Here is a 16,179-nt window from a genome sequence, read left to right as displayed (position 1 = left end):
AAAAGGAATTACTTTGGGGAAATTCTAAGGCTTGTATTATGCAGGAGGACAGATTAGGTGATCACAGTGGTCCCTTCTGCCCTTGGAATCTATGAAAACAGATACTGCAAAGTTACTGATTTGTAGACTAGTTCTAGAAATTCAGTTCATAGTCCACCCATTAGTTACACTAAAGTACAACAACTTTGCTGGAACAGAGGCCCCAGTCATTTCTTTAAACTAAACATCCTGGACTATGTGTTACGTTAATTCCTGGAGGTTTTTGCCTGGTTATACAAAAGCATTTACTGGCAGCTGAAATCTTGTATCACCACCTAACAATAGTGTGTGAACAGCTTGGGAAATTTAATCTGCAGCCTGAAAATTGTCAGGGTTAGGCTTAATGCAGTTGTTTTTTATGGCTTAGAAAGGATCTTCTGCCAAACTTCTCCCTGTGGAAACTGGTATTTCCTTGCAGACTCTTCTTTCATTTCAGTGGAATATCCAGCATCCTACAAGATTAAAAAAAAAATTTTTTTTTATTATTTTTTTTACTGTTTATAAAAAGTGATACTAGCTCTAGTCCCCTCTTCATTCAAACTCAACTGCTGTCATGCACTTGGAGAATAATTATTGTAATCTCTGCTGCTGGGGATCATGCCAGGCTCATTTGTAATGCAAAAAGGTATCAGCTGTAACTAGTGTTAATCTCCTGATGCAAATGTTAAATGGAAAACTAGAGTTCTAAAAAGTCTGGGCTGAACAGAATTGTAGTTAGACAATAATCTTTAGTTTAGGAATATGAGTTTCAGTGAAAAACAGAATATTTTAAAGCATTTCCAGTGGATTATCCTCCCTCATGCCCTCTTCTCCAGCTGGACAGAGAAGTATTAATACTTTTTTACCTAAATTGGTTAGCCCAGCAATGCAGATATATTAAACATCAGTAACTAGAGAATTGCTTTGGGTTGAGGTTTTAAGCCAGGGTCACTCCACTTCCTGAAGCATGTGTGCTGGAATGTACACCTTTCATTTAACAGTTCTGAACCGCCAAACCTATGCAATAGTTTAGTCTAATAGTACATCTCCAACTTTTTCATTCTGCAGATGACTTTGTAAGAGAGCCTTTCACACGCAATCTTAGTTTTAAACTGCTTGTAATTAAGATGCTTTCTTTACTAGGCCACTTAAGTACGGTTAATTATCTCATAGCATACCTGAGGTGGTACATAGGAAGCTTTCTTGATTACGGCAGGATATTTGAAGTGTTCATGCAAATGATCTACATACTCACACATCCTGCAAGAAACAGGAGGGATGGTTTTCAGTTTTACCTAATCTTGTACTTATTCATGGTTATTATCCCTGGCAAGGAAACAAGGTTTGGGTAAGAGTTGGACTGATATTTGTATCCCAATTATCAGCAAATTAGGAGGCTTCCTTTTAGAAGCAGAAACTACTGCTACATAGTGCTTCATATTGATAAACTGGAATCTGCTTGGCATTTTAGCCTAGAGAGGACTGGTGGTCTCAATAAAATAAGCCAGAACAAGAATACAGGGCAGAAGATGGGCCCTTTGGGCAGAATGTAGGGTTTGGAGAGCAAGATAAAAACTTCGTTTTTCAATACAGACAGAGATGAGTAAAATTATACAGAAGAGCTGTGTTTACTGATTGTGGATTTTCCAAAGTACCACAAAAGCTTGATTCTTATGCTAGCCAACGTGGATACAGAATGAACAAGACTATTTTCTGCAGCCAGGGAAGTCACTAATGAGGGCAGCTGAAGGGCTGGGTCTGCTCCTTAGTTTATGAATTACCCAGAACATTGCTGTGGCTGTAGGCCAGCAAAATTTACCAAACATGGTCTAAGGCAATTTTAAATTATACTGCTTCAGAGACAAGGAAGATCAAAACATGAAGAATGGTTTATGATACAACTGATTTTAAATGTGAGCAAAAGGTGAAGCTACAATATTTGACTTTAATATTTGCAAGACAACTAGTGTGAGGAACAGGAATATACAGCCAACAGGAGAGATTCAGGAAATTTGTGTTTGCAATAATGTGAAAAAAATTGTTCATTGCTCACAAAGAAGGCTAATACGATCCGAAGCAGATATTAAACAGGACAAGGGAAGTTGTTAGATCCTTTGGGGAAGCTACACCTAGAACACTATTCAGCTTAGAGCAGGGAGCTAATCCTTTGGTCATGCATGTGTTGGCCTGCCATTGTAGTTATTGGGGGAGGAGGGGTTGTAGGAGTGAGAGAGAGATGCCAAAATATAGTTCCAAGAGTATCAAGCAGTCTTTGTCAAAAATATTCCTGGCTGTTTGCCAGGCAATTGCCAGAGTGAAGTTCACACACTTCTGACTGGTTTAAAATTCTCTGGGAGAGCCACAGGGAGGTGAGTTGAGGTGTGTTGTTTTTGTTTACCGGTTATTGCATGTCAACAGCCTTTTGGAAAAATAAGCCATCACCACTATTGAATGTTACAGTAGCATTTTACATTACTCACCTGTTTTCAAGGCTTCCAGATACTGAAATATAGTCAAATATTATCAAGTGCTGTATCAACTCACAGAGCCCAACACCCCCAGCGTGAGGGCAAACAGGAACTGAAATGAAAACAGAACAATCCCTGTTTAAACCAATCTGAAGAGTAAAGGCAAATGACTGGATTATTCAGAAAGCTTGTGTACCAACTCAGCTGGTGTTTAACTGCAGCTCCAATACCACCACCCCCCCTCCCCAGCCCTACGGAAACTCAGCTCCCAATAATAAGGGACCAAAGGCATTTTGAATTAGTACTAAAGCATGACAGAAAACAAATGACTGAACCACACACAAGCGCATGCTCATGAGTTAGCAACACGACAGCTGAAGAAGTTGCATGGCAAACTGGCTTAGAACAAAAGAGGTGTTAGTGCTACTGACATACTTCCAAGAGCCTTACTTTGAAACTTTTTGGCCATCAGCAACACAGACAAGTTTTCATTCACACTTCCCAGCCTGCAGCTGTCAATCTGGAGATAGCTCAGGGCCTTAGCCTGTAGGAGCTGCTTAAATATCACTCTATTGTGACACTGCAGCAGGGAGGGAAGGGGGAAGAGAAAAAAAAAATGTTAAGCCCCAGATTCTAAGGAATTGGCAGGATATTACAAGAACTGTTGGCATTGCAAGTCAAAACAATTGCACAATGTTCCCACTAGGTTTCCCATTAAAACCAAGTTCTTTTTGTTGTACCACTTAGCTGGAACAATGCACAGAAGTGCAGAGGATTGCAAAGCATTTTACAAACATTAAAGAATCACAGTACAGTTGTAAGGTAGGCATAGTAGAATTACATCCATTTTACAGCTCTCTGAACTGAGGCACACAGAAATGTCACTATTTGCCTAAATTCACAAAGCAATTCAGTGGCAGAGCTGGGATCAGAACTGAGTCCTAATTCCATGTTTTTTGTTTTAATTGCCAAGCAAAACTCCTGCTCTTAATTGCATGATACCCCTTATAGGAATGACTGGGCTACTGCAGCACTCAGACGGCAGGAGTGAATACACAGTGGTTTTGTTGGCTGTGGAAGACTATTTCTTCTCCTGGACGCCTGCAGACCACTCCAATGAGATGATTAGGGCCCTACCAAATTCACAGCTGTGAAAAACATGTCACAGATTGTGAAATCTGGTCTTTTGTGAACTTTTACCCTACTATACAGATTTCATGGGGAGACCAGCATTTCTCAAACTGGGGGGGCTTGACCCCAAAAGGTGTCACAGGGGCGAGGGGTGCTGCAAGGTTATTGTGGGGGCGGGGGGGGTGTCACAGTATTGCCACCCTTACTTCTACACTGCTCTGAAGGCAGCACCCTGCCATGCCAACCTTACTTCTGTGCTGCTGCCTTCAGAGCGGGGCAGCCGGAGAGTGGTGGCTGCTGGCTGCGGGCCCAGCTCTGAAGGCAGTAGTACAGAAGTAAGGGTGGCAATACCGTGGCTCCCCTCCTCCCCCCCCAAATAATCATGCGACCTCCCCACAGCCCCCTTTGGGGTCAGGACCCCTAAAGTTACAACACAATGAAATTTCAGATTTAAATAGCTGAAATCATTAAATTTACTATTTTTTAAAACCTATGACTGTGAAATGGATCAAAATGGACTGTGACTTTGATAGGGCCTTAGAGATGATGGATGGTCTAGTAGTTAAGACACTTGACTAAAACTCAGGATTCCATTTCTACCTCTGCCACAAACTTCTTGCGTAGATGTGGGCCAAGTCACTTGATCTTTGTGCTTCACTTTCCCATCTGTAAAATGGGGATAATAGTACTCCCCTACCTAACAGGGAAAGTAAGATAAATACATTCATGTTTATGTAATGCTCGGATATTATGCTATGGAGAAACCTCTACATACAATATATAAAGCCTATTACTCAGGAATTGGCCTTTAGTCTGCCAGGCAGGCCTGTCCTAATAGTTAATTCAAACCCATTTTCCTTAATAGATGTCATTATTCACACCAAAAATTAAATGTTCTATCTACTGGCGGTCAGCAGCACAATGAAATACGGTGAAAGCACGGCTTTGCATGAGAAACTGGCAATAGAGTAAAACTATGCTAATGCAGTATTTCTCTCCAGCTGCCAGTGAGCAATGAGAATTTGCTAAATTATGTTGCTCTGCTCTGTAGATTTAGTAGAAGGGTTTGGCAGGAAGAGGTATGTCATTCATGAGCACAATAAAAAACAATTCAATAGTTAATTCACTTTGATTCAGAAGCTGGTTTTCTTAAAGGGACCAGTCATTTTATTGATAGCTAACAATTTGTACCTTACATCCAGAGAGGAGCTCAGGAAATGGGGTCTTTGGACTGCTAAGAGACTTTTACATGCTACTGATGTCTATGGTGACCAGACATCCCATTTTTAAAGGGACAGTCCCATATTTAAGCCCCCCTGAAGGTGTCCCGACTTTCTTAAAAATGGGCAAATTGTCCCATATTTTCTGTCCCCCTCCCATTAGTACTGGTGGGTCCTGCTGCTGGTCGGATCCCTGCTCGCCAGCCGCCCACCCACCAGCAGTGAGCGGAAGGGCGGTCCAGTGGCCGACAATGGGGGTGGGTGTGCAAGGCTGGTAGTAGGGCAAAGCTGCAGCGCGCAGGGCCGGCCGTTCCCCCTGCTGGTCCATCAGCGCAGCTCCCGCCTTGTGCTGGCTCTCAGCCAGCAAGGCCCCTCACCCCATTTCTGGACAGCACTGGCTGCACGCTGCAGGGGCTGGTGAGTGCAGGCAGGTGCCAGGTGGCAGCCGGTTATGTGTCACCTCTGCTGCCCACCCATCAGCCCTTTACGTGCTCCCCCCCTCACTGTCCTCTCCCTGCTTTGCCCCTTCACCCCCTCCCCCAGCCCTGCTGCTCCTCCATATCCCCCGCAAGCGGGCTGCATGCCACTACCAACACTGTGTGGTGAAGAAGCCCCTGGTCAGAGCGCTCAGCTCACCAACAGCCTGGCCGGCAGGCTCCTTCCTTCCCCCACTGCCTCTGACTGGTCCAGCGCCCTTGGAAAGCCCAAGAACTTCCGGCCTGGGGCGCTGGCCAGGAGGAGCCAAGCCCTGCGTGTGCCAAAGCCTCACACAGCACTGGCACAGGGAAGCCTCTTTGCCCCTCAACTAAGCTCTGGAGTGGTAGGGGGGAAAGGGAGGAGGAGAGCAATTTCCAGCCTGTTTGTGCCCTGACACTGCAGGCACCACAGCAGCCCCCTGGGCAGGGGCTTAGCACCCTTTTCACCCCCCCAGCCTCCTGCCCCGGGTCCAGCCCCCAGGGAGCGCGGGGCTGCTCCGTCCCCTAGCCACCCTTCCCTGCTGAGCCACCTCTCTGGTGGGATTCGCTGAAGCCCCTGCAGTCAGGTTCCCTGGGCCCTGGTGCACAATGCATCCTCAGGGCTTAACCCCGTCCTGCCCACACTGAAGCCAAGGGGGGACAGGAGGCGTCTGGGTTATGTCAGTGGCCAGCAGCAGCCTGGAGGCGTGCAGGCAGGAAGGGACAAGCTGCTTCCAGCCACAGGGGAGTGTGTGTGTTGGCGGGGGGAAGGCATGAGCTCTGCAAAGACATGGGCCAAGTCATCCCTTCCTCACCCCACCCCCAACCATGGCTGGAAGCAGCTCCCGTCCACTCCCTCCTGCACAGTGCCAAAAGACTGCTGCTGGCCACATTCTGGTGTGAACCCTGACAGAAATCTGGGGAGGGGGGCATGTGACCCTGTGTGCTCCCCCCATGTTTCCTCAGGAAGACACAGCGCCAGGTACGAGGAGAGGAGGGTCCGTCCTAGGGGCCCAGCCAGGCACGGAGGGTGGAGAGCACTGGAGAGAGAGAGTGAGTGAGTGTGTGTGCGCGCGCGCTCTCCCTTTGTGAGCCCTACAGCCTTAAAGATAAGAAGGTAAATAAAAAGAATCCAACTACACAGTATTTCTTTTTAACGGGGCTCAGTCAACTTGATGTTCGTACTGCATAATTCTGATTGATTGCCACTGAACTCGCTTGAATACAAGTAATTTTACCAGGTGTCCCATATTCAACATAGGGAAATATGGTCATCCTACTTCTGTCACTGTCTTTTGGAACTAGTGCTGGCAAGAAGCTAAGGGTGGGATCCATAAAGGTATTTAGGTGCCAACTTTAGGTCCAACTAAGATCCACAAAACTCCTGCCCGGCTGCTGCTGAACCCTGTAGGCACCTAAATTCACTCAGTGCCTGAGTTTTTACACTAAAGAGTTCCCTAGACACCTATGTTATTGCCTCTCTGCATATTCATTGTTGCCTGCAGGGCCTGATACCTACCAGATCAGATCCCTAGCATGTGACTTACAGGGCTGAATGTTTATCTTCCCCCGTTTCTGAATTGCTCTGGGGCTCAGGTGGGAGATGAGGCACCTGGGTGCCTCAAGTGAGGCAAGTTCACACAAAAACAACAAGAGGGCAAAGGAGGATAACCAGCCTTTAGTATAGTTATTAGGGTACTCACTCAAGATGTGGGAGACCCAGGTTCAAGTCTCCCCTCCACCTGCAGGGGAGAAGGCATTTGAATGGTCATCTGCCACCTCTCCGGTGAGCCCTCTTACCCCAAGGCTATAGAGTCATTCTAACTCCTTCTCTGGGCCAATTAAGACTCAATTACTTAATTAAAGCAGGGGAACTTCAACAGCAGACACTGAGGGAGCCCTCCATCAGGATGTTTCATAGGCCAGGGGTTAGGGCACTCAACTGAGAAGTGGTAGATCCCTGTTCAAACCTTCATAACAGATTCATCACAACAAAATCTTCCCAGATTGTCCAAACAAATAGGGGTGGGGAAGAGAATACCTATCAAAAGTATTAGTTGGTCTTAAATTATGTGAAATAAATCCAAGGCTGTTTTAAGTCATGTTATTTAATTCCCAAGTGAGAAATCAGGGTGAACTTTGGCACAAATTCTCGAAAGTCACAGACGCTACATTAAATAAAAGACAGAATGAAAAAACAATTAGATACCCACTTACTTGTTCTCCTGTTGCCACACCAATTCCTAATGGTGCCAAGGCCTACAAAAATAAAGAATAAATAAACAAAACAAACAAAGGACTTGCTTCTAATCTGTAATTCCCAAATACAGCTTTTCACCAGAACGAGGTGACAGGGGGTAGAACAGCTAACAAAGTGTAATGCTCGTTACTTGCTATGCATTTGGAAAAGAATAAGTGTAGTGTCATTTTTTGTTAGTGCATTTTATACAGCTTTTTTCTGCTTCAATAATATGTGAAGACTTATGTAAGAGGGTGTGTGCTGCCATAAAGGGATAAACATCTGGGGCTCTAGCATTACTAATAGCTATATCACATTATGAGCACATATCCTGGGCTAGTATTACTCTAACTTTACTGAAACACCAATCCACACATGTTAAAAGAAAGATACATACACGTTTCAGGGAAAATACTGACTGCTTTTCTTGTGCAAGCATGATAGTCTCATGGCCTTTTATATAATCTTTGGACCACGCTTTTCGTTAAAGTGTAATGGAATACAAATACAGGATGTGCCCAGGATCTTGTAGCAAACACCTTTAATGACTTTTGACAGCTGTTTCAGCCTGAACTTTGAACATTCCAAACAGCAGTGTCAATAAATGAATCACTACTGCTCTCTGGTGTGTAGTCACTAAGTCATTACTGAAATGAAAAACAAACACTTCAACCTTAGAAATGGCTGCATGTCCAAGAATATCATCAGGAGAAGTTGGCTCCTCAATCCATAATGGTTTAAATTCAGCTAATTTAGTGACCCACTCTATTGCTTCCTTCACTTCCCATCGTTGGTTAGCATCCAGCATCTGAGAGTAATTACAAAGAAAATTCACTTATATGACTCTACTGAATTTTTATGAATATGAAATTGTTAAAAAATAACCATAATGTTGCTATAAATTAATGAAAAAAGGAAATTCAGACAGTGTAGATCACTGCTGTTTTCTGATCTTTAACACATCATATGACATTACATAGCACACGTTCTACAATTTCTAGACTCAATAAAGGTAAGGATAAACTAATAGCCTAAAAGATGAACTCCAGGTGGAAATCCCAAATTATGCTTTGCTGGAAATGGTGCTTTGAGATGACACATTAAATCAAAGGCCCTGGTGCGCTGTAATCGTTAAAAGCGAAGGTCACAGATTTGGTCTCAAACCCTTAATCCAACTGAGGTAGTTGTATTCTGCTTTTCTGAATTTCCCCACCAGGTTTCAAATGAATATGATATTGTCAACTTCTCTCCTGAACTTCTGCGTAGTGTTCTTGCACACCATTAAAGAGGTGCCACAAGGAACTCCAGAAGTGACTGTTTCAGTATCAGGCAAAACAATTTCAGTATCAGGCAAGTGAGTTAAGCACTCTGGAAACGTGATGGTTTAAATTGTTCAACAGAACTGGGTTGGGGTTGGGGTTGGGGGGGGGGGGGGAGAAAAAGAGGACAGGGGGTGGTCAGAAAATTGGGTTTTTGACTAAAAATATGTTCACAAAAGGTGTGTTTTCTCTATGGAAAGTTTTGACTTTGTGTTGAAAACTGAACATCTGAAAACCAAAAATTTTGACGTGGAAATGCTGCTACAGTGCCTAACAGGAGTTGTAGTTTGGGTGCCTCATGTCCTCACTTTCCTCTGTGGCAGCAGTTCTCAACCTTTTTCTTTCTGAGGCTCCCCCAACATGCTATAAAAACTCCACAGCCCACCTGTGCCACGACAACTCTTTTTCTGCATATCCAATAGATTAAAAGCCAGGACCGGCATTACGGGGTAGCAAGCAGGGCAATTGCCCAGCCCCATGCCACAGTGGGCCCCATAAAGGTAAGTTGCTCAGGCTTCAGCTTCAGCCTCAGGCAGTGAGGCTCGGGTTTCAGCTTTCTGCACTGGGCCTCAGTGAGTCTAATACCAGCCCTGCTCTCTGGTTTATTTTGGCAGACGTCCCGAAACCTGCTCATGGTCCCCCCCCCCACACCCTCCAGGGGGCCCCAGACCCCTGATTAAGAACCACTGCTCTATGGGCCAGGCTCTCCACCCAGACTACAATTCCCATGATGCACTATAGCCATGAATGCCCCCATAATATAGTGCATCAGCTAAGCAAGATGAGAGACTGTGGTGAGTCATGAGAGGTAGAGTCTGGTCAAGGATCCCAAACTCTAGAAGACCATGAGGCACTCGAATTACAACACCTGATATGCAGCACAGCAGTTTCCAAATTTATCACTTTAATCCAAAGTATTTGGCTGAAATTTTTTGGTAATTTTTTTTTCAGTTTTGTACTGAAAATTCAGTTTTCCAACCAGCTTTGCTGTAGTTCTTATTCAGGCAACACTCCCATAGAGTCCAATGGGAGTTCTGGCACAAGAAACCCCATGATTGATCTCTTAATTCATATGTATTTTGGTGATGCCATTTATTAACTCTCCAGGGTGTAAGAGTAGTATGTGAAGACATCATTATTCAGTATTTGGGGAGGGAAAAAATACCTTTCAAGAATGCCATGTAATCTCAGCCCGTACCAATATCTACACGAATAGACAGCCGTTTTATATTTAAAATTACTTAATAGTGTAGTCATTCAAAAATATTCACCAATGTCTTGTCAGGGCCAATCATTTCTCTTATAAGTCTGCATCTACGAATGTCATCCGGCAGATCGGCACCAACCTTTACTTTGAACCTAGACACATTTATAATAAAAATGTAGGTCACTTCACCACGATTAATGTAGCAGTGATAACTTTCCTCTATGAGAAACTGTAAACTCAAATTTACAAAACACCAGAGTCAGTGTTTTATGGTCAATACTTTCTTATCACATCTGTCCCTTTTCCAGCACACTTCATCCTAGCTTAACAAAAAAGACAACAAATACTTTCCCATGAATCAACAGGAAAGCAGTTACCTTTGTTAGATACTAGCTTGCCAGGAGGATAGCTTATTTTGCCATACATTTACTTAGATACCTACTGTAATGGTATGTTATGGAATAGCAGAAAGGGAAAGTATTTTTAAAAAAATATCAGAAGCAAAGACATCTCTTCTCAGAATGTAGAGATTGAAAAGACCTATAGGGTCATCCATCTAGTCTGTCTCTGTGCCAAATCAGGACTGATCTCAATAGTATCTTTCTACTTATCATTAAACAGAAAAGTTCAGCATATGAGACAGTTGTTTACTATACCTTGTCCAGCCATCCTTCAATGCCTCCTTGCACAGCTGCAGAGAAAATTACATCTATTATATCTCCAAGTAGCTGCACTACTCAATATCTAGACTAGTATTTATTTACAGGCTGTCTAACCCAGGATGAACTTTCTAGCCACTTCTTTATGTGTAGAGCAAACAGTAACTGAGAGCAGAGGTATGAATAACATCCAGCTGAAATGTAGGATCCAAACTCCTCAATCTATGTAAAGAAATACTTGACGCGTTTTTTTTATTTTCATGTACTATGCATGACAGTTCTATGATCTAACAATGCTATTTCCAGATTCACAGAAAGCTGAACTTTTCCAAAAACTAAACCAGATGATAAACATGTATTGTATTAACCAGACCTCAGATCCCAGAGCTGTGAAGAGCCTTCATGATATTTCACTTTGAAGGAGCATTTAGCTACAGCAAACTAAGGCTACTTTACTTCTGAAGGAGAGTGTCCACACAGGGGTCTAATGTGCTTTAACTTCACACCTTTTGTTAATTCAACTTCACTTTCCTGAGCATCACCATGTAGACAAAGCCCTTTGCACCAACATAGCTGCACAAGTGCAGTCTGATAGTTATACACAATACAGCAGTGTAAACTGGCTTGCAGTGGTCCATGCTTATCCCCAACAGCTACACCTAAAACCCCAAGGTAGACAAGGCCTTAAAACTCTTCACATTGTGGCTAACACAAAAGCCAATGAACGACTAGGCCCACAGAACAGGGCCAGCTTTCACATACACCCCCTCCTACATATGCAGTGCTTAATTGTTTCACTTTGCTCTGAGCCCAAAACTAAGCAACCCCTAGTGTTGAATCGTCACCTGTTGGCATTCCCCACTGAATAGAAATGTTTAAAATCTTACTTCTGTAATCTAATGTCGAAGACTCAAACCTGTTTTAACTGCTGGTCCGGGTAGCCCAGCCAGGCACAAGACGTGGTGTAAGCAGGGTATCCATGCTTTAACATTTGCTCTTCTACAAAGCCAAAGAATGTCACCAATGAACATATGCTGTTTTCTCTTTAACAGATGATTAGTTTGTATGGTAGTTTTAGATAAGCTGTTACTCATGGAAATGAAAGGAGTTTAAAAATAAATCTCATTTTAACCAGGGTAGATGAAATTTGCTGAGAAAAAACCCTCCCTATCCTCTCCTTCTTTCCAAAACGTGGGAGAGCTTCAGCTTAAAAAAATACCTTTAGGGTGTAACCAGCACCGTCACCATGCCATTGTGACTGACACAAACATTCACCGAGGGGTTCCAAAGCAAATGGCCACCAAGGGTACGTCTTCACTACCCGCCGGATTGGCGGGTAGCGATCGATCGATTTATCGCGTCTAGTGTAGATGCTATAAATCGATCCCCGATCGCTCTGCCGTCGACTCCGGAACTCCACCGCAGCGAGAGGCGGAAGCGAAGTCGACGGGGGAGCAGCAGCAGTCGATCCCGCGCTGTGAGGATGAGAGGTAAGTCGATCTAAGATACGTCGACTTCAGCTATGTTATTCTCGTAGCTGAAGTTGCGTATCTTAGGTCGATTCCCCCTCCCTCCCCCCCCCCGCAGTGTAGACCAGGCCCAAGACAGCACAAGCCCTCTCTATATGTACACCTACCACCTCCCCAATGACTCATAAGGAGGAGACATCACACAATGCATTCAACCTCACACGAGAGCCTCAATTGTTACATTCCACTTCCCAGTGACTAGGACACTCTGTGATACACAGTGCCACATCAATCATGTGGTGTGTTCAGTCCTTTATTCTCCTACAAGACAGCAAAAGTAAACTTGGTTTAAACTTACCTCTTTCCTTCTTCCCAAGTAGGCCATTTTGGAGTATTTCTGCATGGGGGTGGGGGAGAAAAAGAGGAGAGATTATTGCATTAACCAAAGTTCAATTCCTCCACATCTCCAGATCCTACCACCACACACTGCTGTTTTCATAAAACAAGATTCTGCTCTGTTTACTTACAAAGAGTAATGCCCTACTGCTCGAGTAGTCCCACTGAAATCAAAAACAGCTCAAGGAGTAAGGGGATCTGTCTTGACAGAAGGACGACTTACCACGAGCTTCTTCTTCTGTTAGTGCATCAGTAATATACCTGAAATCTATGCAGGATAACAACTGCTTTGGGTCCTGTTAACAAAATATTTAATGTAAAACAAACAGCAAAGAATAATAAAATTACATGATTACAAAAAGGCAATACTAAGGTAACATATACATCTGCCGTATGAGCCATCTATCAGCCTTCTCCCTGTCACAGACAGTACTGTGAGTGGATTCACCAATTCTAAAGTCAAACTAATTAACTGACTCTGGCAAACTTTAAGGTTCTAATCCAACAAATATTTAGGCATGTGCTTAACTTTAAGCATGGGAGTAATCCCATTTAACTCAATGGTGCCACTCACACACTTAATGTTAAGCCCGTACAAAAATATTTGCAAGATCAGGGTGTAATTGATTAACAAACATTAAAAAAAAATTACTAATCCATTTAGAATGCCCCAAGTGTGCAAATCTGTACATACTATAATCTTCACACAGAAACGGCAGTGCACTCAGCATCAGAGGCTGCTTTTTGGCTCCTTTGAAAATTTGTCTCAAGAGAGTATTTATCAAAAGAGAGGTCTGAAAGCAATTCACTGAAATAGTCTGAGAAAAACCCAGTTCAAAATACATTTTAAACGGAGAAATGATTCAATATTAACAGGTTGCAGAGAAGAGACTGAAAACATGAGATACTTTAGGCTTTTAAAAAAAAATAAAGATTTCATTTAAAAAAAAACATGAAGTCGCCAATCCTGCAACGATTTATGCACATGCTTAATATCTGAATATAAAATCTGCTACTAATGGATCAAGAGATTGGACTTTTACTTTCTGTAAATACATCAATCTTTATTACTGTATGCAGAGGCCTGTATTTTCAGAAGGGACTAGTGATTCTGGGTACTTGCTTTTGGTCTCCAATGTTGAGACTCCTTATTGGGGTCTGATTTCCAGAAGGCGAGTGCTCGCCAGGTTGTGAATGTATCTCAAAGTCGAGCACCCAAAAAATGGAAGCATCCAAAATGACTTGTCACTTTTGAAAGTGGAGGCCAACGAGATCCGAGTATCTGCTAAACGATAATAATAATCTCCCCCCCCCCAAAAATAATTACTTGCTAATATAAAAACAATCAAACCCCAACAATCGAATCACTACATTTGTCCTGGCATAAAAACACGGCTCCTCAGCCGAATCATAAGGGTTAGAGTCTTTAGGTCAGCACTTTAAAAAAATAATTTACTGGTATCGGTATAGATGAGTTCCAGTTGCCATATACGGTATTGTAGCTGGACAGGGCAGAGTCTGTAACAGTGCTCCCACTAAAGGGGCCAATTTGCACAGCTGTGTGGGACCAGAAACAGACACCTTGGAAGGAGAAGAGCCCTCCAGAACAAAATGTCACATCCACAGCTTACAGAACCCTCTGGTTTCTAGGGCCTTGGAATGAGCTACATGGCCATAGAGGTAATTTTAGCGTAGATCCTGCCTGAAATTTTTACTCTTCTAATGCATCAAAAACATCAGTGTGGAACAGTGGTAACATTAGCCCACATAGAAGATGATTTTCTTACCATGTCAACTAGTAACTTCCACAGAGGCTACAAAACAAAACGATTAAATGACATGAAATGGATGGAGATCATATAGAAGCAGCATACAGGTGCTATTTGTATCTTGAAGTGACAAAAAGTAAGTGTGGAAAACATTTACATTTGATGCCAAATGCATCTGACTGATGTGGTTCTCAAATCAAGACAGGCGATTCAAGATGTCAAGCCCCAGATTGAACTACTTTAACAGGAACATCTCTCTCAGTTCTGCCTCATTATGGCCAGGACACGGATCCTGGCCCACAAATAGCTGGTGTAAACTCACTTTTATTATGTTAAATTAGTCAGACTTGAAATGCTGACGTGACACTACTACTGGAAATGTTGTTTATGCTGAAGAAATTGATCCTTTCTACTTTTAAGATTTCTGTGACAGTATGCCCCTTATGTTGGGGCTGTGTCACACTCCAGGATGCTGACAAGTTCAAAGGTGCCCATTACTTTTTCTTTCCTAGGAAAGGGTATCAGAATAACTCTATAAGACAATTGTTTGCAGTGTTGTCCTAGCTGTCTTGGTCCTAGGATATTAGAGAGACAAGGTGAGTGAGGTTATATCTTTTACTGGACCAACTTAAGACAGTAGCAATGATTTACTAGTACAGTACTATTATTATTTACTACTTCTATTGTTGTGGCATCTAAGAGCCCTAGTCACAGACCAAGACCCCATTGTGCTTGGTGCTGTACAAACACAACAAAGCGACACTCCCTGCCCTAGTTATTTACTTTACAGCGTTTAAGACCGTGCTACATGCCTCAGACAGAAATATATGATCCTTGCTCCAAACAGCTTACAAGATCATATTAGACATGGAAGTGGTTACAAGGAATTCATAACTTTATGAACAGTCTGCAAAGGAAGAAGAAGAAGAAAAGAGAAAAATCAAGAAAAAATTAGTTGTTAAGCAGAGCTGGTCAAAAGTTTTTGTAAAGATGTCATCATTGGTCAAAATTCAAACAAAAAAAGTTGCTGAAGTTTTTCCCCCACGACTAGCTCTACTGGTAAGTGGTGTATAAGTGTCAGCTACTAAAGCCTCAGTCCTACAAAATGAATAGCCCCAATGAACTCAGTGGTGTGCGTCCATGAACTTAGGACCAGGACCTAAATCTGCAAAAAGCATATCAGGAGCAGGACTCTCTAATTTAACAAATACAGGGACATTTTTTGTCCATGTGCTCTAAATACGTCACCTTTCCCTCCTGCTTAGCCCACAAATCCCACACGGCATTCAGAACAGCAGCTGTAGCCAAATGCACAGCACCTTTCTCCGGACCAATCTGTTGAAAAAAATCATACAGTTACCTATAATGGTTTAGCATTCTTTCATGTCTTCATTTCTAGTTAATGACCATTAGCAAATTTATACATCTGGAATCATGTCTTCATTTCTAGTTAATGACCATTAGCAAATTTATACATCTGGAAAACACAACAAAGGAAAAACCACCGGAATTAAAAAGATAAAACCGTTCATTAGAAACTGAGAACAATCTGAAGTCGGTGTGTATTAAGTGCATTGTGAGATTACTACAATGGCTATATTGATCTCTAGTTCCTCTTAATACCGGCTGAGTTTTCAATTTCCAAGAATACTAGACACTGAATAGAAATAATATTTCGTGAACACTTGCACGTCAAAAAAAAGGGGGAAAAAGAACAGGTAAAAAGACAGCTTTTGGGCTCTAAACACAGGGAAACAAAGAATCTGGACCTCAGGCCCCACTTCTGCTATTGGATCTATGTGGGTGGATACTTGCATTTCATAGATTCA

The 16,179-nt window shown here is 42.8% G+C and overlaps 1 protein-coding gene across 5 annotated transcripts in view; it reads right to left on the bottom strand.

The window, feature by feature from the left end:
- Positions 1 to 23: 23 nt before the first annotated feature.
- Positions 24 to 16,179, bottom strand: part of ENOSF1 (enolase superfamily member 1) — a 22,467-nt gene continuing 6,311 nt past the window's right edge. For 2 of the 5 annotated variants that reach the window (XM_024210764.3, XM_026661490.2), the window contains exons 4-16: positions 15,599 to 15,685; positions 14,369 to 14,395; positions 12,805 to 12,877; positions 12,544 to 12,582; positions 11,633 to 11,715; positions 10,714 to 10,748; positions 10,122 to 10,209; positions 8,205 to 8,339; positions 7,510 to 7,551; positions 2,937 to 3,066; positions 2,499 to 2,598; positions 1,197 to 1,278; positions 24 to 491 (exon numbers count right to left, since the gene is read on the bottom strand). In XM_024210764.3, the coding sequence (XP_024066532.2) occupies positions 396 to 491; positions 1,197 to 1,278; positions 2,499 to 2,598; positions 2,937 to 3,066; positions 7,510 to 7,551; positions 8,205 to 8,339; positions 10,122 to 10,209; positions 10,714 to 10,748; positions 11,633 to 11,715; positions 12,544 to 12,582; positions 12,805 to 12,877; positions 14,369 to 14,395; positions 15,599 to 15,685 (1,017 nt within the window). In that variant the 3' untranslated portion in view covers positions 24 to 395. Of the gene's footprint in view, positions 492 to 1,196; positions 1,345 to 2,498; positions 2,599 to 2,936; positions 3,067 to 7,509; positions 7,552 to 8,204; positions 8,340 to 10,121; positions 10,210 to 10,713; positions 10,749 to 11,632; positions 11,716 to 12,543; positions 12,583 to 12,804; positions 12,878 to 14,368; positions 14,396 to 15,598; positions 15,686 to 16,179 lie in introns of those variants that run through there. The other 3 variants (XM_024210766.3, XM_024210765.3, XM_024210767.3) reach the window with 3 other exon arrangements.

The sequence above is a fragment of the Terrapene carolina genome, unplaced genomic scaffold, assembly GCF_002925995.2.
Source record: "Terrapene carolina triunguis isolate 2854851 unplaced genomic scaffold, T_m_triunguis-2.0 Scaffold58, whole genome shotgun sequence".
In the NCBI taxonomy this organism is placed as follows: Eukaryota; Metazoa; Chordata; order Testudines; family Emydidae; genus Terrapene; species Terrapene triunguis.
This window is presented reverse-complemented; position numbering and strand designations above follow the sequence as displayed.